The sequence below is a fragment of the Rhinatrema bivittatum genome, chromosome 2, assembly GCF_901001135.1.
Source record: "Rhinatrema bivittatum chromosome 2, aRhiBiv1.1, whole genome shotgun sequence".
Classification (NCBI taxonomy): Eukaryota; Metazoa; Chordata; class Amphibia; order Gymnophiona; family Rhinatrematidae; genus Rhinatrema; species Rhinatrema bivittatum.
In genome coordinates this window covers 761,253,668-761,279,201 of record NC_042616.1, presented here as the reverse complement: position 1 = coordinate 761,279,201, position 25,534 = coordinate 761,253,668, and the positions used below count along the sequence as shown (strand labels likewise).

Sequence of the window (25,534 nt, the reverse complement as noted above, 5' to 3'; positions counted from 1 at the left end):
CTTGAGTAAATGGCTTTTTAAAATTGCTACAATAGTGTGTTACGTTTTCATGTGTAACTGGTTTTAAAATTACCTCCAAATGTTGTATTTGTGTATGCCCCAGTAGAGATGAACTCTTAATTTTTGCATGAAAATAAGCCGAGAACTAACTTTTGGGATCTGCCAGTCTCATTGGTGATATCTCTGAAGGGACCAAGGCTTCCAAAGCGGATAAAGTGTGCTTTTGTGTCTGTTCTTTCTCTGGCGTGGGATCATAATTATACCAAGCAGTATATTATGATCCAAGGCCGGACTGCCAGAATGCACCCATGCAAAAGAATGTCAAATGCGATCCTGTCCTCGGTAGCTAGCAGGCTGAGCTCTTAGTACTGGCCAGGTAGGAGGGGTGTGGCAGTAAATCTTTTGACCATGGCTAAGTTTGGATAAGCGTTCTCAGCTGAGTCCCATCTCGTTGCTTTTCCTCTCCACCTCCTGGGTGTCTCAGGCTCACAGATTGGTAAAGAGCGGGTAGAGAAACGTCTCCAAGCTCTCCGGCGTAACGGAAGATGATATGCCTGATTCAAACATATTTTCCTGTACTCGAGCATTTGGAAAAATGCATTTTAGGCCTGATAGATCCCTACCGTTCACTTTTACTTTTCTTTGGATCTCTGCTGTTTTGCGTTATTTTGTACCACAGATTTTACAGGGGGTTTTTTTCTCCTTTTTCCCTCTTGGAACTGGATTCATCAAGGTCTTTTCCCATAGACACAGGGAGGGTAATTTTTAGAACCGTGTATGGTTGGGCAGATTTTGCCCAGACCTTTTTTACAGCAAACTTACTGTAGGTGCATAAGCTTACTGCGGAAATTGGCCTGGTACGCAAAGAGAGTAACTCGCACAAAGTTACATCTGTTCTTCGGAGGGTTAACTTACGCTTAGACGATTCAAATCTAAAAGTATGCGCGTTAAGTCCCTACTCCATCCCCTGGAACACCTTTCTCCAGGAAACCGGGTTGTGTGCACACTGTTACAGGCACTGAGCCGCAGGTTATTTGCTAACGGCCGTTTGCACGGTTTTGTGTGTGTAAATAGCTTTGAAAATTCAGCCTAACATGGATAAAAAGTCACGTAGGAGTTATGCTTGTAAATGTAACATACTATTGTAGCAATTTTCAAAAGCCCACTTACACAGGTAAAGTGTATTTACACATATAAACTCAGTTGTAAGCATGTAAATGCTTTTGAATATCAGGCCCTTCATGATTCAGGCCCCTTAGTGCTCCAAGCTCGGTATTTTGTGGGGTTTTTTTTGTTTTTTTTTGTATTAATTTTTCATCGTCGCTCTGCATCAGTCTCAGAAAGCACTTGCTTCACTGAGCTACATTAAGATAGATCTATGGCCTGCTTCAATTATTTCTTCTTTACTGGTCTTTCCAAAGAAAATTTCTTTCAGCTTTGCTTTGCTTTTTTTTTCCATTTGAAGATATTCAGAAAGTAGGCCAGTAATTTCAAGAAATATTCCCAATGACAGTGATGTGTTGGAGTGAGCTCTCAGAGGGTTGTAAATGCCTTACCAAGTGAGTGAGACCACCTTGATAAGACGTTTGTACCACATCCATCATGGCTCATCACCAGGAATGTTACCGCTGCCTTGGGAAAAGAACCAAAAATACATCTCCAGATGTGACATCTAAGGAAGTCTTCTTGACACTCCCAAGTGGTGGACAGTTTAGATTAAGTGGAAGATTCGCCATGCTTCAAAATAGCTGCATCCACGGCTCATTTGGCCTTTCCTGTAGAGTTTGAACCTCTGCATAGATCTATGGTTGATACCTACAGCTTCCTGGATTCTGTTCCTTCTGTCTTCACTCCAGTGGTATCAGCTCCAAGAAAGTCTCTGCATTTTGCACCGGGACGGGTCTGTGGGGAGATTAAACAGAGTAGTGCTATTGTTTCTCTGGCAGTACCTTCTGAGCCTCTGAGTAGCAGCATCGGTATTCAGTATATGGGCTCATTGTACCACCCTCCTCTGCTGCTGAGGAAAACATCTAAGGAAATAGATGGAGGTTCTAAAACAGAGCCTGTAGCAGATACAATGGGTTGGCCTGGTAAATTAGAGAGAGAGAGCATGAGGATCCGGGGGTTTTCAACCTCTAAAAATATTTTCTTCTTTAGTCAAAAAAACACTCTAACTCCCCAGCCTTCAAAAGCTCCCTTATTTCCTGAGTCTGGGGGTGTGGAGTCTTTTTTTTTTTTTTTCTTAAGAGATAACAAGAGGTGTCACTGTTATAATCTCACTGATACCTTGGTTTAAAATAACAATTGCCCCACCTTTGCAGGTTTTATTTCTTTTCTTTCAATGTCTGCAAAGCTACCTTTCCATCTCTCATCAAGTTGTGTAAAATTCTATTCTTTTTACATTCAAGCTTCTCTATAGCTCTCACTACCAAACAATGGAAGTTTTGTTTTTTTTACTACTATAAACTATAAACTGACTGTAATAAGTTGCTACATTTTCTAAGTGAGTACAATAGGAGTTTTAAAGAAGAAGGCTACCTATTAGTTTCTGAAATTGAGACGATTAAGGTGCCGCAGCCACCCCAAGTAAGGCAAGCAAGGCCACAACCCAGGCAGCGCCTCCCACACCCTTTCTCAACTACCTGTACTCAGGCACAGGGGGGATTAAGAAAAGGGGGGGGGGGGTAGGACGGGAGAGTCTAGGGTGACAGACAAATAGCCTTGCAGGAGGAAGAAGGGGTCAAGGCTGGGGACAGGGCCGACATCATGACCATTTAAGTGGTGGTCATCCCACCCCTCCACCTCTTCCTCTCCTCGGCAGTTTTCGGCAGCCGTAGTCCCTTGGGTGTGCTCTGCCAGCAGTAGCTCACACTCTTCTGCATCTGAAGACTCCTGTGTGAAGGCAGTGGTGGTTGGGAGCTGTGTCAGCAGAGTCAGTTTGCAGCCTCCACAGCGGAGTCAGTGTCAGCACGCACAGGGGCATGTGCTGGAAAGACCGTCCTCCCAGACTAGGCGGCCATTTCATTGCCTGCACAGCTACGTGGGCCCTGGCAGATCCATTTTTTTAAATTCAAATTATATACAGCAAATATTAATATTTGTGTCTGGTGAAAATGACCCGGGTAGGGAGGATGTTACCGTTTCAGTGGGCACTGGATTTTAGGAGCAGAGTTCCCAGCGCATGTTGGTGAGTCCTTTGAGTGGCAAGCTTTGCTCGGTCCTTATGTCATGCGGGTGTCCCGGTATTGGCTTTCTGCAGGCTTACTGAGAATATTAAAAAAAACAAAAACCCACAAACAAAAATTTTTTAATGATAAATGTAAATAAGCCGAAACAGAGCAGGAGGGTGGCATTCACAACTTAAGTATCACGACATAGGTCACCTGAACAGAGCAGCATGCAGGCAGCAGTGTCTTGTGTTCTGGGCGCATGCTGTAGTCTAAGAGCCAGGGCAGCGCACGTGTGATGGGGTGGCGTCCATCTTTGTGTGGTTGTCAATTTTCCCAGGCGGCCATCTTGCTGAGATGGGCATTTATCCTGAGCAGCCATCTTTGTGAGATCGTGTCAAAATGCAAAATAATCCAGCTATGTATGGAACTCTATGGAAAACACTTACATTGCAACCGTCATACGTAGCCGCAGTAGAATAATGGCTTATATTGTCAAGCCCTTGCAACTCTGGGCTTGAATAATCATAGGTTGCTGTAAGTATTAGGATGCAAACATTGTGTAAACACTACTAATGTCTGCACACCGCTTTCCACCAGTTAGGTAAATGATATCTTACGTCCTGAAGTGCTCGCTCCCAATTCTGTGTGGAAATACAATGTAAGAGTTCTGAAAAAATGCCAAAAGGCTATTAATATAACAAATGGCTGAGATTTGGAAGCAAAACCACAAACTTACTGTGAGATGATGGTTATGGTCAGTCAAATAGCGGTGAATAACACTGGCTGAGATCGCTAAAAAACATGAAAGACAACGCAATTGGGGTGCAGGGAAACCTCCCTTATGGATAAACTTATGCGTATAGGATAAAACATCTTTAGTGAATTAAAAAGTCTTTGAATGTCGTCAATGCGATGCCCAAGTGAAAAACTTACGTGCCCCAAAAGTGAGCAGCCTTGCCGTGATTCTTGCCGCTGGGATGACAGCGATCCGCGGGCGAAAACGCCGGTTTTAAAGGGGACCTATCGACTGAAGTTGATGAGGCAGGAAATGACGTTTGAGATTCCAAATTTGGTGATGACCATATTAGGTGAGTGACGTGTGTGGGGAAAACTAGCCCAGCTGAAATCCATATTTGGGCAGTGACGTCATGCGGCGGCCATTTTGAAAAAGGAGAATTGTGAAATGCATTCAAAATATAAAGCACCACGGGTAGGGAATCCCATAAATGCGGAGGGAACTTCATAAACCTAATTGTCTTCTAAACAACAGGATGATAGGGTTTAAGAAGTTGGCCATGCTCAAAAATGACGTACTTGATTCATAAGTCAAAAGGAATGCAGTACTGGAATTTAAAGACCATTGACACATAATCTGAAAAAACTGAGAAAGCACCCATGAAGGATTGTTAAACTAGAGAAAACCATTCTATTCTTTCGTTTAGCCCCAGTGGTTCAGTGGAGCGTAATAGAAAGATCCAACGATTTTCCTTGAAGTTAAGCTGGGATGTTCTATCGCCTCCTCTCCAATGATGGGGAATATGTTCCAGAATGGCCCATTTATATTCATCAAATGTATGTGTGTGAGCCAAGCTGTGTTGAACTATAGGTGCTTTGATGTCCTGGTTATTGATCCTACTACAATGTTCAACTAATCTAATGCGAATCTTGCGTCGTGTACGTCCTATGTAAATTTTATTGCAAGGACACTGTAGTACATAAATTACAAAATCAGTGTTGCAATTCACATTATGTTTGTGGATAATCTGCAATCCTGTTTGTGGATCAGTCCAATGGGAGCCAGTCATGGCTTGGCTGCAACAGGAACATTTCCCACATGTTGAAAATGTGAGATCAGCATTTTCCTGGGCAGCCATCTTTAGGAGTTCAGCGGCATAAGGGGGTCGCAGAGGTTACTGAAAGTCATGAGCGTTGGCGGTTTTTGGAACGTTGGGTGCTTAAAGGGTGGCCATTTTGTGAAAGTCAGCATGGAGGCAGCAGCAATTTTAAAAACGTCAGCATGCCTGTTCAGGGCAGCCAACTTGAAGGGTCCACGTCCATCCCAAGACATTTTCTTCTAAACTTTGCCACATTTTCTCAGCAGACGCTGCATGGGCAGAGGCCAGCAAGCAGCAGTCCCATTCGTGAAACCTCTCTCTCTTGGGGAAGCCTTTGCACATGTATTCTTTTCACAAACTAATAATTTTATTCCATAGAACCTGCCCATGTGACTGCATTTTTAAAAAAAATGCCTTAAGATTGATACATTGCATTTTTGGTCAATTACACGAGTGGTAATTCAAGATCTCTGTCAGAAAATATTGCTAAATTTGTTGAATTTTCTTCTGTTTAGTTCTGCTTTTCCTATGACTTATGATTCCTCCTAAGATCAGACAGCAAAAAAGCAAGGATCAAGGCAGCGGAAATGACAAAAGTGACTCCAAAAAGGAACACACAAAAGAATGGACACCTATCTGAAAATTAGTAACAGTATTGACTGCAGAAAAAGACCATCTGATCCATCCAGTCTGCCCAACAAGTTTCTTACGGTAGTAACTGCTGCTCTGTGCAGGTTACCCCTAAGCCTTATGTTAAGGGTAGTAATATTAACATTCAAAACCAAGCAGTTGTCAAACCCATGACAAAATTATTGCTAGCAACATTTTTTCAGGGTGAGCAGCTTTCTTGATAATTCAGATAACTGGTAAATGTGAATCGGTTATTTACTCTTTCAGATAATAGAAGGACATGGGGCACTCCGTGAAGTTAGCAAGTAGCACATTTAAAACTAATCGGAGAAAATTATTTTTTACTCAATGCACAATTAAACTCTGGAATTTGTTGCCAGAGGATGTGGTTAGTGCAGTTAGTGTAGGTTTGGAGAATTTCATGGAGGAGAAGTCCATTAACTTGATTAATAGCAGTTGTCTTTGGGAATAGCCACTGCTATTACTGGCTTCAGTAGCATGGGATCTATTTAATGTTTGGGTACTTGCCAGGTTCTTATGGCCTGGATTGGCCATTGTTGGAAACAGGATCCTGGGCTTGATGGACCCTTGGTCTGACCCAGTATGGCATGTTCTTATGCTGTTTGCTTTTGGACTTCGCTATAGAAGCAGTCCTGTGCTTTTTCCCTAATGCCTCTGTATTGGTCCCCCGGACTGTAATTATCAGGGCAAGCTTTGGATGTCATCTGAATCCAATTCCTCCCTTCACCCTCACCCCTATCAAAGCAGAGAGCAATGTTGCAGTTGCGTCAAGGCTAATTGGTTAAGGGTAATAGTCCCTATGCCTTCTGTTAGGGGTAGTAGCTGCCACTCCTTGCAGGTTACCCCCAAGTCCTCTTTTCTTCATTCCACCTCCATGCCTTTTTTAATTCATTTACGGTTTTCATCTTTACCACCTGTTCCAGGCATCTTCCACCCTTTCCATGAAGAAATATTTCCTGAAATTGGTTCTGAGTCATTCCCCCTGGATTGTCATATTGTGTCCCCTAAGTCCTACTGTGCATGTCTCCCCTGTACCTCCTCTCTTCCAGGGCATACATATTAAAAACAGCGGCAATTGCTTGGCCCGCACCTGCCAAGCAGCGCAGCACATTGCCTTGAGCAACGGAGCAGAAGGAGTTGAACAATCTCATCTCTAATGTTCGGAATCAAGCTTACTTATGTAAGATAGCTGGATATGACAGGAGTCTCGTAGCACCTTATAGACTAACCAATTTATTGAAGCATGAGCGTTCGAGGACACTGTCCCCTTCGTCAGATAGATAAGTCTTCAAACTCAGAGGGCCGAATTTTAAAAGGGTTACGCACATAAGGTATGTAATCCTTTTAAAACCCTACTGCGCGCGCTGAGCCTATTTTGCATAGACTCGGCGGCGCGTGCAAGCCCCGGGACGCGCGTAAGTCCCGGGGCTTCGCAAAGGGGACGTGTCGGGTGGGCGTCGCAAATTTCGGGGCGTTCCGGGGGGCGTGTCGCCCCCGGGGGCGTAGTGCCAGCCTGGGGGCATGGTCGAGGCCTCCGAACCAGCCCCCGGGTCGGGTGAAGGCACGCCAGCAGCCTGTTGGCGTGCGCAGAGTCCGGCGTAACTTCAACAACAAAGGTAGGGGGAAGGTTTAGATAGGGCCAGGGGGGTGGGTTAGGGAGGGGAAGGTGTGGGGGGGGTAGAAGGAAAGTTCCCTCCGAGGCCTCTCCGATTTCGGAGCGGCCTCGGAGAGAACGGGCAGCGCACGCAGGGCTCGGCGCGCGCAAGTTGCACAAATGTGCACCCCCTTGTGTGCGCCGACCCCGGATTTTATAAGCTACACGCATGTGCTGTGTTTTAAAATGTACCCCTAATTATCCGTCTATCTATATTACTTATCCGCCTATGTAGCGCATTTCTTTTACTCACCTGGCTATCTTACTTAGCTGAATAAGTCTTAAACAGCTCTACTTAGCCAGATATTTGTCACCCCTTAGCTAGATAAGTTGAAACGTATGCAGCTATGTTTAAAATACATGCCATATGTTTTTTGATACGCGAACATGTTGGGAGGATTTACATGTATTTTATCTATTGTGCACGCACGATATAAAATACATGTGCCTGCGCGTGTGCGTCCAATTAGCTGCGTATATGGGTTTATCCTCAAAGTTTTTTGTTTCTTTTTTTGTTTGTTTTTGATTTCTCCTTTCTAGTTTAGGTACAGTATATAATGTTAGTTTTTTGTAGCCATTTTTTCCTTAAATTAGGAGAAATATAAAGAGATGTTAGAGGTGTAAATGATCAGTCAAATGTGCTTTCATTTTGCCTTCTCTTGTTTTATTGCACTTAGAGGCTTACAAGATAAAGTTTGTTTATTCCCCCCTTCCTCCCCACTTTCCCCTTCCCAGCCCTCCTACTCTTTCCCCTCCCTCCTTCTTCCCTTTCTTCACCCCTCCTATCCTTCCCCTCCCTTTTTTGTATAACTTTATTTATAGTCTACTTTATTTTTTAATTTAATTTTTGGTACCTTATTCATATTGCTCATGGGAAACTACTTCACAACGGTCAGAGAGGGTAGCGTCAACCGGGATCCCTTCAGACTCTTCATTGATCCTCCCCAGGAGCACCTCTCTATTGGAGGATGCGCCGTATCCTAAATTTTTCCAGAAAATGGCCAAAGTACTCCCTCTTACTCCTCAGAAGGAAGAAGACCCAAAATAAAATGTTTGGACTTCTCCATTTAATTGACTCTCGAAAGGAGTCAGTAGCAATGCCATCCGTAGAATGTGGCAGAATCCTATCTCCTGCGAAGCTAGATTTAAAATATAGGGTCCTGGATTCAATAAAGCACAGCTACCAGATCACTGTTGTAGTAGAGTCGGCTCTAAAGAAAGCCGAAAAATCAAGGGACCATTTGAACACATCACCGTGTAAGGATCACAAGACCTTAGACCACATGGGTAGAAAGGTTTTTCAAGGCACCATGCTTAGCTGTAGGATAGCGATGCACCACTTATAATTGGTGCAGTGTATATGAGTGCATGCAAATGCCTAATTCCATGTCTAATAGGCTGCCACGAGAAGAAAAAAGTCAGTATGCAGACCAACTGACCAATGTGGAAAATAGCTGGTAAGCTCAGTTTATGAAGCTTTTGATGCTGCTTTTAGAACATCTGCAGTAGCCTCTAGAGCCTGGAGGATGGTGTGGTCTCAGAGCGGACATCCATGATTACCTTGCAGACACCTGTGCACAGGTGAGAAGAATCTCTTTTGCTAAAAAGTCAAGGAAACAGTAGATTCCATAAAAGTTCATTGTTCAGCCCTCAACACTTTCCTCAGCTACAGAAAAGCAATTATCCATGAAAAGGAAGTCTTCACTAGCCCTCATAATGTGGATGTTGAACTCTCCTTAGTCTCGTCTGTTTGACTGCCAAAGGATTTGGAAGACATGCTAATAACCTCAAGAAGATCCTATAGATTCATATGATACTCTAAGATCAAGATAAATGTATTCATGTGTGAACCGAAAAGTCTCATTCAATATTTATTGCATCTGTCCACTTTAAACCTTACCACTTTTCCAGTGAAAAGGTGTCTGCATACCACTTGAATTTGGTTCTAACTCAACTTATGAAGCTACCTTTTGAACTAATGTATTCAAGAGAACTGAAGCTTGTATCTTTGAATGTTCTATTCCTAATGATCTCTTCAACCCATAGAGTGAATGTGCTTCAAGCATTCGTATCATACAAACTGTATCTAAAGTTTTTCCACCATAGAGTGGTGCTCAGAACATCTTAGATTCTTAAGGAAAGTAGTATCAGTTTTTCACATGAATTGATGAATAGAACTGCCTATGGTTTTCCAAGATCACATGGTCACCAGGGGGCGCATTGGATTGCAAGAAGGCCCTGTGCTGTTACATAAAGAGTTCACAACCTCTTTGTCAGTCTGCTCAGATGTTCATTTTGTTTAACCTTTATAAACATTGAGCTGTAGTAAGCAAAAAGACATTATCCAACTGGTTGCATTTTATGCTACTTTAACCTTGCAGATATGCAGTTAGCTGGATCAGTGAAGGTATAACATTTTGAGAGCCAAAGTGACATCAGTGGCAAATATCTGCAAAGTCCCCATGCAGACATGTGTAAATGGGAATGTGATTATCTGTTCATACTTTCACATGTGACTATTTATTTAACTTCTTTTACTATACCGACACTCAAGACCAGGTCTTATCGTACCGGTTTACATTAAAACATGGGGAAACCAATTAACGTATAAGTAGAAATGAGAAGTTACATTAAAACAGGGAGAGTAATAACATGGATGTCGGAAGATAGGACAGAATTAAACAATAACAGAAATGGGAGATCTATTGGCTGGATGAGATGTCGCAAGGGGACAGTGCTTTAGGATAAGTGGTCCTTAAGAATCGTTCCAGTTAGAAGTCACCTCTCCCTATACCATATAAACTCCAGATTGTCCCTCATTACCATAATAGCAAGACAATCCTCATCTTGGAATTCCCCAAGGTGAGGCTGATTTCATCCTGCTTGTTGATGGAGAAAGTGATCTATTTAACTGTAACAGGGGTTTTCCGAAGACAGGATAAATCAGACAGCCATAATCATTCTGGATTGCGAACTCATAAGCTTTGAAATAGACTGAGAGGGTTGGTGGGCAGTGGCAGTGCAGGAACTTCCATGCATGTTCTGAAAAATCTGCGCGAGCTGGGTCCATGTTGATACCATCAGATATTGCCCACTAGTGTGTCTGATTTATTCCACTGTCTACGGAGAACCTGATTTACAGGTAAGCAAGTTGTGAAAAACAGTGTTTATACAGTCAGACAATTGGGTAGTCATGTTTGAAAAAGCAGGAAGATATGGGCACTAGCCTCCTGTGCTAGGAAGCCATCAGGTTGTGGAACTAGGTAGCCCCTCATGGTTTAACCATAATTGTCACCTACCTATGAGGAAAGAAAATGTCCTGGTAGACAATCTGAGTCAGACTCTGGACCCTAGAGGATCAGGAGGTACCAAATAAACTGATATCTGTTGCTGACAGTTCTGGCCTGAACACCTCTCTCTCCACCTCCCCAGCACCAGTTTGCCCTGCATTGGAACCTGGGCCTCTTTCTTGCTGCCCAGCACCATGCACCATATTCTTTCCCCAACAGCCCTTAGTTGCAGTGGCATGGAAAAGAAATGCTACTCACACTGCAGCTGTGTCCAGACTGGCAGCAGCACGCGTCTGGCAACTTCCCTCTTCTTCCTCCTCCTCCTCGATAGTGGCTGGGCTCAAGGGGAGGACTTGCTGGCTCCCTGTGTGCACATAGCCAATGGGTTAGGCCTCCCTAGAAAGCAGGCAGCAATGGCACTCGAGGGGATGGTGTACAGGCATGGGCCGGCATTTAAACAAACTCTGTGCTCTGATCCTCTGCAGCTAGTTTTTGAGGCCTGCTCTGTTGTCCCCCATCTCCTGACCCATGTCATTGACTGTAGTCAGCAGCCAAAGAGACTAATCTAAAACATTAGCTAAAGGGCAGGTGGAGAAGGGAGAGGTAGTCCAGCACCTGTGCACCAGAGCTCTCTGATCCCTGCAGATATGAACTGGGAACATCTAGTTTTCTGGCCCAGGAAAAGATGAGAAGGAAATCCTAGCAATAGATACCTCCCTTCATTTGGGGAAAGATCTCCTGTATCCATGTCCTCTCTTGCTCCTGGTAGCCAGATCTTGGTAAAACTTGGAGATAGAGTGATCTTCAAAGCACTTCATTGATAGAGACCGATGTGGTTCTCTCTTGTCTTTTATTCATAATCACATAAAGGTTAATCTCAGGTATTATAAACATATAAGTAACCACATACCGTATAACCTGTATTTATTTTCTTCAAAATGTATTTATAACAAAATGTTCTTAAAAAGTTAACATATCATAAATCTATTGTATCAAAATACATATCATATAACATATATCATTATCATTCATACATAATTACAATACATATTGCACTACTTATTTTCATATAAAATTATCAATTATCATCTAAGACTTTAACTTCCTCCTCTATTTCTTTTGTATATTCCCGGGAATATTTTGAAAAATGAAAGAAGAAGAATATTTAAGGAAAGGTCTTGAGAAGTAAAAGAAGAAGAATATTAGGGAATATACGAAAGATACCTGTGAGGCTTGGCCACAGTTGGAAATATGATACTGAGCTTAATGCAAGTCTTATGTTCTAATGTTCCATTTTTATACTGATGACTCCTAGATCTACCTCTCTAAACCAGAAATTTCACCACAAATGCAGCCCCATATTTCATCTTCTTCTGCCACCACCTTAAACTTAACATGGCCAAGATGGAACTTCATGTTTCCCTCCCATACCCGATGGCACTCTCATCCTCCTGTAACCTTGAGGTCATCGTTGAAGCCTCTCTCTCTCTCTGTGCACATTCAAATCTCTGCTATACAGTCTGTTATTCCTCTGTAACCGCTAAAATCTCTCCCTTTCTGAATATGCTACCAAAACGCTTATCCACTCTCAACATTTCCTATTTAGATTACTGCAACTTGCTCTTTGTGGGCCTCCTGCTGAACTGTCTTTCTCCGCTGCAATCTGTACAAAATACAGCTGCACAATTTACCTATCTTCAACATTGCTATAACCATGTAACTCCTCTTCTCAAAGCACTACCCTGGCTCCCTGTCTGCTTTTGCATACAGTTCAAACTTCTGTTACTCATCTATAAATGCATTCACTCTGCAGCTCCTCAGTACCCATCTTCTCTTCTCTATCCTTACACTCTTCCTTGTGAACTTGTTCATCTGCAGGTTGCTTTTATCTGTCCTCTTCTCTTCCACCGCTATCTCCCAACTTCACATTCTCACCCTCTTGCTTTCTGCCTGGAATAGACTTCCTGAGTTATCGTGCTCTCTGGCTGTATTCAAATCCAGTTTAAAAACTTACCTTTTTGAAGTTGCTGTGAAATCCTGAGTATTTCACAATAAATACTTTCCACAGACTTGTGTGTATCATGTATGTTTGTCTTAACTAGATTGTTATGCTCCATGGAGCAGGGATTGTCTCTTGTGTATATCTGTACAGCGCCTTGTCTGTCTAGTAGTGCATTAGAAATGATAAATAGTAGTAGTAATGATGATACTTATTTTAAAATGCACAGTGCAGGAAGGTAAGAACTGGATCAGTTTCCTTGGATCACTTTATCTTGTGTTTATTTTATTTAAAAACATTTCTTATTTGCTTTAATATCAAATAGAGCTCAAAGCAAAGAACAATACCAAAAAGGTAATATTATAAATACAAACAAAATAAAAATAATAGCCAATAAAGCATTTCAAATAAACACAATTCACAAAAACCAATGTAAATAATATATTTTAACTACCATCCATGTTCTAATCATGGTGGTGAAAGTATCCGATGAGGATGGATTGGAGCACTTGTCAGGATAGAAAGTACAGTGAATGAAAGAGAACACAGAAAAGCCCTTAAAAACCTGCTACCTTCTGTTAAAAGGCTGAAAGTGAGGTAAAAGATTCAACTTTCAGCTTTAAAAAACCTGGGTTAAAGCATTTTTGGAGAGCTGCAATAAATACAAAATGAAATATTTTGTTACCTAACCATTCCATTTTACTGTAAGTAATCCCTTTTATCACGGTATGTATAGGCCAATATGTCAAATTAACTTGTCACCAGCCACATTACTTTACCATTCCAATGAACATTCAAATTGCATGTGTGAAAACCTAATGTGATCGAGTATGTTGCCCTTATGCACAAATTAGTAAAAATTTGTAACTTATCATTAAAATCATCCATTGTACCTGAAGACTGGAGGATAGCAAATGTAACCCCAATATTTAAAAAGGGCTCCAGGGGCGATCCGGGAAACTACAGACCGGTTAGCCTGACTTCAGTGCCAGGAAAAATAGTGGAAGGTGTTCTAAACATCAAAATCACAGAACATATAGAAAGACATGGTTTAATGGAACAAAGTCAGCATGGCTTTACCCAGGGCAAGTCTTGCCTCACAAATCTGCTTCACTTTTTTGAAGGAGTTAATAAACATGTGGATAAAGGTGAACTGGTAGATATAGTATACTTGGATTTTCAGAAGGCGTTTGACAAAGTTCCTCATGAGAGGCTTCTAGGAAAAGTAAAAAGTCATGGGATAGGTGGCGATGTCCTTTCGTGGATTGCAAACTGGCTAAAAGACAGAAAACAGAGAGTAGGATTGAATGGGCAATTTTCTCAGTGGAAGGGAGTGGACAGTGGAGTGCCTCAGGGATCTGTATTGGGACCCTTACTGTTCAATATATTTATAAATGATCTGGAAAGAAATATGACGAGTGAGATAATCAAATTTGCAGATGACACAAAATTGTTCAGAGTAGTTAAATCACAAGCAGATTGTGATAAATTGCAGGAAGACCTTGTGAGACTGGAAAATTGGGCATCCAAATGGCAGATGAAATTTAATGTGGATAAGTGCAAGGTGATGCATATAGGGAAAAATAACCCATGCTATAATTACACAATGTTGGGTTCCATATTAGGTGCTACAACCCAAGAAAGAGATCTAGGTGTCATAGTGGATAACACATTGAAATCGTCGGTGCAGTGTGCTGCGGCAGTCAAAAAAGCAAACAGAATGTTGGGAATTATTAGAAAAGGAATGATGAATAAAACGGAAAATGTCATAATGCCTCTGTGTCGCTCCATGGTGAGACCGCACCTTGAATACTGTGTACAATTCTGGTCGCCGCATCTCAAAAAAGATATAATTGCGATTGGAGAAGGTACAGAGAAGGGCTACCAAAATGATAAGGGGAATGGAACAACTCCCCTATGAGGAAATACTAAAGAGGTTAGGACTTTTCAGCTTGGAGAAGAGACGACTGAGGGGGGATATGATAGAGGTGTTTAAAATCATGAGAGGTCTAGAACGGGTAGATGTGAATCGGTTATTTACTCTTTCGGATAGTAGAAAGACTAGGGGGCACTCCATGAAGTTAGCATGGGGCACATTTAAAACTAATCGGAGAAAGTTCTTTTTTACTCAACGCACAATTAAACTCTGGAATTTGTTGCCAGAGAATGTGGTTCGTGCAGTTAGTATAGCTGTGTTTAAAAAAGGATTGGATAAGTTCTTGGAGGAGAAGTCCATTACCTGCTATTAAGTTCACTTAGAGAATAGCCACTGCCATTAGCAATGGTTACATGGAATAGACTTAGTTTTTGGGTACTTGCCAGGTTCTTATGGCCTGGATTGGCCACTGTTGGAAACAGGATGCTGGGCTTGATGGACCCTTGGCCTGACCTAGTATGGCATTTTCTTATGTTCTTATGTTCTTAAAAATAATTTAATTCTAGCAGAAATAGTTCAGTTACCCCATCTACTTCTTATGAAAGGAGGCTAATGATAAAATGCTTCCCATGTACGTCCACGTTTAATTCCAGGTTGAGTAGTGGTAGCTTGGGGAAGCTTTTTTGGTAATGATGATCCCCATTTGCCCCTCCCTATCTGTCCAATTCCTCCACTGCCCTTCTACACCCCTCCCTGCCACCCCCTAAATACTTTATATTTAAGAGAACAACCATTGAATTGATAAAATATTTCCAGTCTTTTATAGTACCATTTTAGTACCACATAAGTTGTTTGTAACTGTACATATATTCAACTGTATATAGTTACTCTATTTGGTTTTTTCTCAATCTTTACTGCCTTTCCCATCTCCTCCCTGTCTCCTCCCTCTCCCCATCCCCCTCCCTCTTCTCGCCTTTTTCCCCCTCCCTTGTTTTATTGTAATTTTCCTCCTTTCTGTTCACTGTAAACCGGCATGATGTGCTTCACGAATGTCGGTAAATAAAAGTTCATAAATAAATAAAATAAATAAATAAAATGATGAGTAAAGGATTCTGCTTACTGGAATTGGTTGCCGTGGAGGAAACCTGAAGATCTTCACTTTGCATGCAGCTGCAGAGGGCCTGCTCAGACTGTCGGGTGGGCAGGTGCCTTTTACCTCTACTGTGCTGCAAACCTCCTTGGACAGCCTTCCCTCACTTCATGCTTTTCCTTGTGAGCATCTCATTAAGTCATTTCTCCCTCCTGTTTGCATTAGTATTTTATTTGAAGAAAGCTATTTTGCTCTTGCCTTTTAGTCCAGCACATTTTTGTATGTAAAAGCACACTTTTTCTTTGAGTATATAATTTATTGCAGCGAGAGCGGGAACTGACGTCACCTGTCTGCCTCTCTGGAGTCAGCAGAGTCATAAACTTCACTGCCCTGTCATGTGCACTGTCCTTGATAAAATCCATCTCCTCTCCCTCGTCCCTCCATCATGCTTACTATATCGTGCACTGCAGGGCACCTGCGCTCCTAGGAATGTTGAGCCCTGAATATTGTTCTTTTCAGTATTTTAGCATTTATTCAAGATGACATTCAGCCACCTATCTGCAGAACATTTGCAGCTGTATGTTTTTCTCTTCCTAGGCTCCTGCTGCAGCTGATGCAATCCCAACAAGCGTCATTCGTTTTGGAGAATAATATAAAAACCCAGCAGGAAATTGAAGAAAAGTTAAAAGGTTTTGCTTTGCAGGAAGACATGTTGGGCTTGATTACTGAGGTGAGTGCCAGGGGGGTTTATGTGGTACTTTAGTTTGAAGGTTGGTTCACTTAGGAAGGATAAACCTTTTAACTTGCTGCTAATGTGCCCGATTTAATTTTGAAGAATCTCAAAAAGAGTTGCATGTGCAGCCTTTCTTACTTCGTGATGTATTGAAATGTACATTTCAATAAGTACGTTCCCTCTTCCTCCATTTATAATCTTGCTCCTTTTACCTTTTGGTTTTTTTCTTTTTTTTTTATTTTGACCCTGCAGTTTCCTCCTGCTCCTTTGTACTTCCAGCTCAATCAGAACCAGGGGTGGGATTTGCACCATGAGCCTTCATTCTTAACAGCATGGGGATGTCTCTCTTATTTTATATCCTCTTTCAGCATACTTTTGTTCACAGCTGGGTACCAGCTGCCATCATGGGCCCTGAAACCGGCCACTAGATGTCGCCACTGCATGAGGACTACAGCTCCCTCTCCCCCAGAGGCTGTGAATGCTTCCTCTGCAGCATACTCAACCCTGGCCGACCTCCAGAGCAGAAGACCTGAACTGGGATTCAAACCCATGTCCCTTCACACAGCAGTTCACAGCATTGCCCCTTTAGCGCACTTTTCTTTTAATTACTGTGCTAAATAACCTTTACTATGATGCAATAAGCTAATTATATGCAAATTCCTTGGTAGTAAAAGTGTGCTGAACAAAGTGTGCTAAAATTGATTGAAAAGTTAAAAAGCACACTAACTTTATTACTGTTTTTAACTTGAGTGGTTAGAGGTGGAAGTTAAACTTTACTCATGCCTATAAGAACATAAGATATTGCCATGCTGGGTCAGACCAAGGGTCCATCAATCCCAGCATCCTGTTTCAAACCACTGTAGGTGAAAAAAATTAATCAGAGGCTGCACATGATGGGAGAGTAGGGGACGAAGTTATGGTGGGGGGAGGCTAAAATGGAAAGGTTTGACTAAGGTTTATAGGCTAGTGGTCCCAGGCATTCTCTAGCTCGGGGTTCTTGAGTCAGAGGCCCCCTGGCCTAGGGTTTTGGTTTAGTGCTCCCAGGGCTGAGAACCTGGTAAGAGGACACCAGGCCTGGAACAAACCACCACAGGATTCCCAGGGCTGGGGGTGGTATTCTGAGCTCTGAGATTGGGGAACCTGGGAGGGATGGTATCAGGGCTTCCAGGCCCAAGTGTCCTATTTACAGGCCTCACAGGGCCCTGGACAACAAGGGTTCTCAGTCCAGGACTCAAAAACTTGGGGATCCCAGGTCTGTGGGTAAGTGATTTTTTTTTTTTATAACTTCCACTTCCAATATAAGGAAGTGGAATTTAAAACTTTATTTCACCTCATATCCTGAAGTAAAAATTTTGCATTAAAAAGGTATTTAAAAAAGTAATCCTACTTTTTAGTTCACTTCTCTACATTAGGTAGTAACAGCTAATGTAGTCATTGTGCATTAGCATGAAAAGTGCGCTAAAATTAGTTTACTCTCTTACAACTTTTATCACGCATTTTTTTTTATGAAAGGTTTTCTTTCACAAAAAAGTGCATTAAAGCAGTAGTAAAAGAGGTGCTAACCTTAGCGGACATTTTTACATCAGCCTCATAGAAAACAACAAAAACTAAGAACTGGTAGGTACTAATGAGGAAGCAGTAAAAAAAAAAAAAAAAAAAAAAAGGAGATGGGTGAGAAACTGTTTTAAAATGGAGTGCATCCTGATAGGGCATCATGCTTTTCTTCCAGCTATTTAGAGCATGCAGAGTTTCGTTCCATTTCTTTCAGAGGGGGAGACCTAGTTCACACTGAGTGCCTAATTGTGTCCCTTACTAGCAGTGGTTGCCCCTATAAGGAATGGCAGCAGTGGCCTCAATAGTTCAGCTTGCCAGCACCGTGAGTCAGAGGGCTCCATCTGGACTCTTTCCGTGTGTGTGAAGTCGGTATAGTGAGGTGTGTTAATGTAATGTACCACTCCCCATTGGGAGGGCTTATAAGTGTGTATAAAACATCTGCAACCGTGTGTTGCAGTTAGAGGGACTGAGAGACCTCGAGTTGAGAATCAGCCTTAGCACAGGGCTGAAAGAGCTGGTGCGTCTTGTTGTGGAGGGCCTTTTCTCTTCACAGAGATCTGAAGAGAAGGGGGAAGTACCTACCGTTTTTCCCCGAAAATAAGACCTACCCAGAATATAAGCCCTAGCATGATTTTTCAGGATTTTTGAGGATGCTCGAAATATAAGCCCTAGTTACAGTTCATAAAAAAAAGTCAATTTAAATAGTGTCCAGGCAGCTTTATATGTAAAAAAGTAAAATCAATTAGCAATAGAATGCAGCAAGACAGATAGATCCTTCACCAAGGAAAACAGACACCCCCAAAAGAATCGCACTCAATAGACCCCCACGAGACCCAAAACAATAAGGATTATAGCAAGTGCCGGGCTCTCACACACAGATCGGGCAGTCCCTCTGGCGTCACTCTACTCCCGAGCCCATTATATTAGAGCGTTGTGGCTGCTTCCGGTCACCAGGGGGAGCCAACTGCTACACTTGGCTGCAGTGGAACACGGAAGAGAGCAGCTGGAACACCAAGGGACTTGACAGCACACCTGTGACGGGAGTGATGCCAACAGGAATACCGATCTGTGTGTGAGAGCCCAGCACTTGCTAATCCTTATTGTTTTGGGTCTCATGGGCTCTTTTGAGTGCAATTCTTTTGGGGGTGTCTGCTTTTCTTGGTGAAGGGTCAGGGTTGGAGAGTTATGATGATGTTCCAGAATATGATGACATGACTATATTTTAATAAATGTTGATTTTTTTTTTTTTGTTCAAGAATAGATGTAGATTGCTGTTCATGGAAAAATAAGACATCTTTTAGAGCAAAAATTAGTTTCTTATTTTCGGGGAAATTCTGTAGGAGTCAAGAAGAAGGAGTCCAGAGGAGAAGGAGTTTGGGAGTTGCTGAGATTGTGTTAGACTCTGAGGAAACCCAAGAGAGAAGGGGATAATGCAGAGTCCTGGATGTGGGTACCAGGAGAATGGTCTGCCTGGGAAAATCCGCAGAGTATTGGCTGATCAGGCCATCTAAGTGAAGAGGAATGGAGAAGATCATCATCAGCCAGAAGGTTCTGGGAGGGCCTAGGGTGGGCAGGGGGTTGTGAAAGAGACTGAGCTAGAAGTTTGGGCTTTTGGACTTTGTTTGCTTTAGTGCACTATTCTCTGGTGTACGTAAGTTGGATTTTGTTTTTTTCCTGCTATCACTTTCAGTAAAGACTTTTTTTTTGGTGTGACTAACTGGTGTGCAGAAGAGCCCAAAGTGAAGAGAAAACCCCAGGGGGTCTCGAAAAGATTGGCTTTTCTCCCCTGTGCAAGATCCCCAGGAGGTCATGAGGCCTTGCGCGGTTCATGACCCTCCCTGTACCCGAGAGCTGACTGAGATGGGAGCTATGGACGGAAAGAGGGCTGAGCTAGAGAAAGGGCCAGTTGTGACTTAGACTTCCAGCTGTTTCTTATTCAACCTCAGGGCCGTGGTTAAGTAAGACAGAAGAGTCAGGAAAGAGCAGGTCTTGGAGGAATGGAATACAGGGTCTTCACACCTTGTCAATTAATCTGCAGTCCCCTACAATAACCTTTACCTATGGACCTTCATTTTCGGTTTTTATTGTTCTTTATTTTTTCCAGGAATGTATCTGGGTTTATTATGACAAGAACAAAAACAAGCGACATTGGGAAAAAAATGATTCATTATTTTTCCTGAGTAAATATCTGAGTTTATTTTGGTGGACAGAAGCCAGAACAATGAAATATTAAGCAGATTCTCCTACCCACCTGTCCCTCTTCCCCCTCCCCCACCCCCACCACCACACACACACACTCCCAACAGCTTTCATCCTGACTGGTGGTCGCCGCAGGCGTCTCCTCTCCTTCAGCAGCGTGCTTCCTCTGGTGCTCTGCAGCACTGCACTTCTCGTGTCCAGGATCGGGAAGTGCTTCTGGTGGACAGGGCCTGCTTTAAATGCATTGCCGGCTCCAGACAGCTGGTACTTTGGCTGCTTGTGGGGTGAGAAGGCGGGGCTTGAAGCCCGGCATGGGCGGTACTGGAGGATGAGAGCTTTCACTGGTGAGGAAACGCAGCAGGCGCTTTGGCCAGCAGTGGCTGGAGGCCTTTAAGTGCTGCATGTGCAACTCTGGAGCAACCTCTTAATCGGCCTACAATTAGGGTGAATATCAGATCAAACAGACTCTCCCATTTGGAAAAAATCTGTTAATTTATGGGTAAAAATTGGTTTAAAGTGAAAACGAAGGACCCCTACCTTTACTCTTCCCTAGTTTTTCATTTTTTCTTTGGTTTATATTTGTTAGAGCAAACTTTATTTTCCACCTTTACCTTGCGGGTTATTTGATTTGAGCACTGTGTTTTTTCATCTCTTTTAGATCATGGGGGAGGACCTTACCCCAGAAAGAATGAAAGAGGAGGTCCAGGTGGAGGGGAAATGTGGAGGAGGTACTGCACTGGCAGCATCTATGATTGCATCGGACGCAGAATTCACTGACAAATGGTTCAGAAAAACATTAGATGGCTTCTTCCACTTTACAAATTCTGTAGGTCATAGACAAGCACTAGAATCTCGAGCAAACTGGCAGCCAGATTGAGGACAAATGCTTTGCTTCATGAAATCTGACTTATAAACGTGGCAAAACCTCAAATTGAAGGTTTGGCGCACAAGTGAGACGTGAAACCGCAAGTCTCTGCCACTTCAAAATGGACGTGTGAGTTCAGCTTGGTGCTAGCCAGATCAAAGGCATGACAGGACTGGAGGCCTGCGTCATCGCGTTGAAGATCGCACAGATCATTCTTGATTGCTGTGTTCTGTCAGGCCATGACGCCTTTAGCATTATCTTCAGCCAGTCGGGAGCATCTTAGGATATTTAACGGAGAAAAACCACTCCTATTATATCTGTTGTCCCACAAGCACAGTGCATTCACTCTGTCGCCTCAAGTTTCAGATATTCTTAGCAGTGAAACCAGAATCTGACTGACTGTATCCAGCCCCTCGTGCATATAAACGTTGTTGTCTATTGAATCCTTCCTATGTGTTTCCGTTAGTCTCTGGTTATTTGCAGAAATATATATTTTTTTAAATTTATAATTTTAAGGTATCATATTACAATAACACATCAGTATGTATGTAAACTAGCGGACACCAAGAAGCCGCCATACATAGATAAACAGCAAGGCAAATAGCCAACATGAAGTGAAAGTGAAGTGTTATATTGTACAATAAAAGTTTCACAATTTCAATACCAAAACAGTTTTTGTTATTTATTGGCATACCCCCTCCAACCTCCCCTCCCCCCCACCCCAACCCTTACTCATAGCCTACGTTACATCTCCATGTTGGGATTGCCAATCTTCCCAGGGTTGCCATTGAGCAAAAAATTGTAATAGCTTATTGTGTCGAACAGCGGTAAGTTTATTTAAATAACAAATTTTGGTTATTCTTTGATGCACCAGTCGAATAAGTGGTGGTTCCGACTGTTTCCAGTGATAAGCTATTTCCATTCAGGCTGCCAGGAGAATTTCAGATATAAGGTAACCATGTGGGCATTTTGCTGGTGTTAATGAGATATTAAGAAAAAAGAATGTTGGCTCCTTGGGAACCCAGACCCCTGTCACCTCTGATATCAACTGTATTACCCCATCCCAATAGGAATCCAGTTTGGGGCACTTCCACCACATATGAAGATATGTCCCTTTACCTCCACATGCTCTCCAACAATACATAGACAACCTGTTTGAAAATCGATGTAATTTAGTTGGCGTGATATACCACCTGTAGAGCATCTTATAGCTATGTTCTATCAAGGATGCTGAGATGGAACATTGCATAATGGAAAGGAAACATTTCTTCAGTTGTGCAGGTGTCAGAACTACCTGAAGGGCTTCTTCCCAATTCCTGATATGTAGTGGTAGATCCCGGATTTCCCCATTCAGTAGGGTGTAGATCCGAGATATAGTTTTTTAAATCTTATCCGAATAGTCACAAAAACCTTCAAACAAGGTTTGACCCTTACCCAAATCTACTTGCACTAGTTTCTGGGAAACATAAGACCGTATCTGGCAATAAAAGAAATGGTGAGAGAGTGGTAGATGATATTTCTGCATAAGATCTGAAAACTCTAAGAACTGACCCCTTTGCCAAATATGCCCAAATCTATAACATCCACTCACCTCCCATCGTGCCGCTCTAGACTTGGACATTCCCGGAGAAAAGGCTGGGTTATGGAATATTGGCGTACTCAAATAATATTGCCTGTCGCCCACCAATTTAGGTTTCCAGAGATCCCAGATTTGCAAAGTGAGCACTATGGTGGGAATACTCTTTAACAACGGCTGCCTGGCTGTGCCCATTAACCATACTTGAGATGCCAGAGCTGTCCCAGACAGTAACTCCTTTTCCAGTTGAATCCACCATTTACCACAGCTTGTAGCATGCCAATCAATTACAGGGCATAATTGGGAAGCGACATAGTACCATTGAAGACATGGCACTCCAAGACCTCCCCTGTCTTTGGAAGGTACATGAGTGAGCATTTAATGCGAGGAGGCCGTCTTTTCCAGATAAAATTGGAAGAGTTTCCTCTGCCAAATACGTAACGCCTTTCACAGGGACCTCGATTGGGAGGGTCTGGAATAAATATCCCAGCCTAGGGAGAACATTCATTTTAATGGTCGAAATTCGGCCCATATCTGGAGATCCTTCAAAATTTTACCCCAAATGCCCTCATAATTAATCCCATATAGCTCATCCAGATTAGAGCTCAATTTCACTCCAAGGTATTTTAAGGCAGTATGAACTAGTTTAAATGGATATGTCATTGTTACTTGTCTCAACTGATAGAAAGGGTGACATTCAACATTTCGGATTTGTCTATATTCATTTTGTAACCGGATACTGTGCTAAAGTTCTTAAACTCATCAATCAATGGTTGTAATGAAACTAGGGGTTGTGCTATGGTAAATAAAATGTCGTCTGCAAACATAGTGAGCGTATACTCCTGGTCTCCAACTCAGAGTCGCTGAATCTCCTTATTCTCCCTGATCTTTATAGCGAGAGGTTCCAGATAGAGAGCGAAGAGGATTGGTGACAGGACAGCCCTGTCTGGTGCCCCGCTCGATGCCAAATGATTTGGAATAACCCTCATTTACTTTAATACAGGCACTGGGGTGATCATATAACCTTTTAATCCATTTGAGAAAGTTCCCACCCAATCCCATAGATTCTAGGACTGAAAACAAATAATCCCAGTGGACAAGGTCGAATGCTTTTTCTGCGTCTACTGTTAGCAGGAGCATAGGAATCTGAGACGAGTGAGCGTACCAGATAAGATCTATCACCCTCCTAACTTTATCCGCAGCTAACCGCCCAGGGACGAAACCCGTTTGATCCGGGTGAATCAGTTGTGTTGCCACCCGACTTAAACGCCTAGCCAAACCTTTTGCTAAAAGCTTCAGGTCGAGGTTGATAAGCGAGATTGATCTGTAGGATCGTGTTATCTCTACCCAGCTTAGCCAGGATGGTAATGCCGGCTTTATTGGCCTGATGTATAAAGCTACCCGTCTCCAATAAGCTATTAAATGCTTCCACCAGGGGTGGCACAACTACTGTCCGGAGTTTCTTATAGAATCCAGCGGAAAAGCTATCGATTCCAGGTGCCTTTCCCAATTTCAGACTCTGTATAACCTAATTAACTTCCTGCTCAGTGATTTCAATATTAAGACCTTCCTGGTGAGATTCTTCTAGTCGTGGAAGGGAAATGTCTTTTAAGTAGTCTTGAATGGCTGTTTGGGTAATATCCACCCTTCCCGCATATAGCTGTTGGTAGAACTGCGTGAATTGGAATCTAATCCCTTCGTTATCTGTGATCACCTCCCCCTGTGGACTGCAGATTTTTAAAATTTGATTGTGGGCTGCTCTAACCTTTAGTTTCTGAGCTAACAATCTGCCTGCCTTATTATCCCCTTCAAAAAACTCTTGTTTAGCCTTATCCAACTGAAAGGCAATATCCTTCAGGGACAGTTCACGCAATTCCCTATGTAATTGGTCCAGTTGAGAACTGAGCTATGGGTCAGGGCCTCTTTTATGTTTAAATTCAATCTTGCCAATCTGTTGAAGCAACGCCACCCTCCGAGAATTCTCTTCTTTTCTCAAAAAGGAAGCTCTCGCAATTAACTTCCCCCTTGCTACAGCCTTAAAACATTCCCAAACCGTGATAGCTGATACCTCCCCCGTATTATTCTCTAACAAATATTGGGCCATCTCTTTTTCCAAGATCGCACAGTAATCCTGATCATTAAGTAGACTCTCAATGAGTCTCCAATACTTCTCTCCTGTTTGCATCCTCAAGCCCTTAAGCAGAGCCATATAGCGGCTATCCCCACTCCATGCACCTTATTAATCAGAACTTTGTCCACTAAAAAGAAGTCAATCTGGGAATACGTTTGGTGAGCCTTGGAATAAAAGGTGTAGTTCCATTCCGTGGGGTGGAGTAATCTCCAGACATCTATAAGATTCCACTCCCACATAAAGCCGTGTGGGCAACACAAACGATAGACGCCAAGTAATGTCCGTTGAAGTTCTTTATTAGGAGACTGCTCAAACAATATTAAAACGCCCGACTCAGGCCGAGTTGGGCTGCCTCAGGGGCTGTGTAAGAAATGTCTTATTTGTGTATGGAAATTCTTGTGCCAGTTATATTTCCAAAAAGCTGGGCCTTGACACCAGCATAACCGATCATCTGTTGAGCGATATTATCTTTGATATAGTAATTTACAATGTGCTGTGAACCTTGCCGAGTCTGCTGTCACACAGGATAGTGGGCGTGTAAATCAGGACAAAGTGCCGACCGATGCGCTCGTCTCCTATTCAACTGGCGCAAGACAATTTCCATACTCAAATAAGACATTTCTTACACAGCCCCTGAGGCAGCCCCTGAAGGGGCGAAACTCGGCCTGAGTCGGGCGTTTTAATATTGTTTGAGCAGTCTCCTAATAAAGAACTTCAATGGACATTACTTGGCGTCTATTGTTTGTGTTGCCCACATAGCTTTCCTAGATTGCCTTCCTCCTTGTTTTATCAACTCCCACATAAAGGCCTTCAACTCTTTTCTATGAGAGCCAGTGCAGCCTCCACCGTCACCACTAGAATCTAAGAAGGGATACCTAGACAAATTAATGTCCCCCCTATGATAAGTGTCC

At 42.7% G+C, this 25,534-nt stretch overlaps 1 protein-coding gene across 2 annotated transcripts in view; it reads left to right on the top strand.

Annotated features, from left to right (window-relative positions):
• C2H8orf76 (chromosome 2 C8orf76 homolog) overlaps nt 1–21,585 on the top strand; it is a 70,033-nt gene extending 48,448 nt beyond the window's left edge. For both annotated transcript variants that reach the window (XM_029591971.1, XM_029591970.1), the window contains 2 exons: nt 16,163–16,295; nt 20,710–21,585. In XM_029591971.1, the coding sequence (XP_029447831.1) occupies nt 16,163–16,295; nt 20,710–20,928 (352 nt within the window). In that variant the 3' untranslated portion in view covers nt 20,929–21,585. The remainder of the gene's footprint in view (nt 1–16,162; nt 16,296–20,709) is intronic.
• Nucleotides 21,586–25,534: the final 3,949 nt, after the last annotated feature.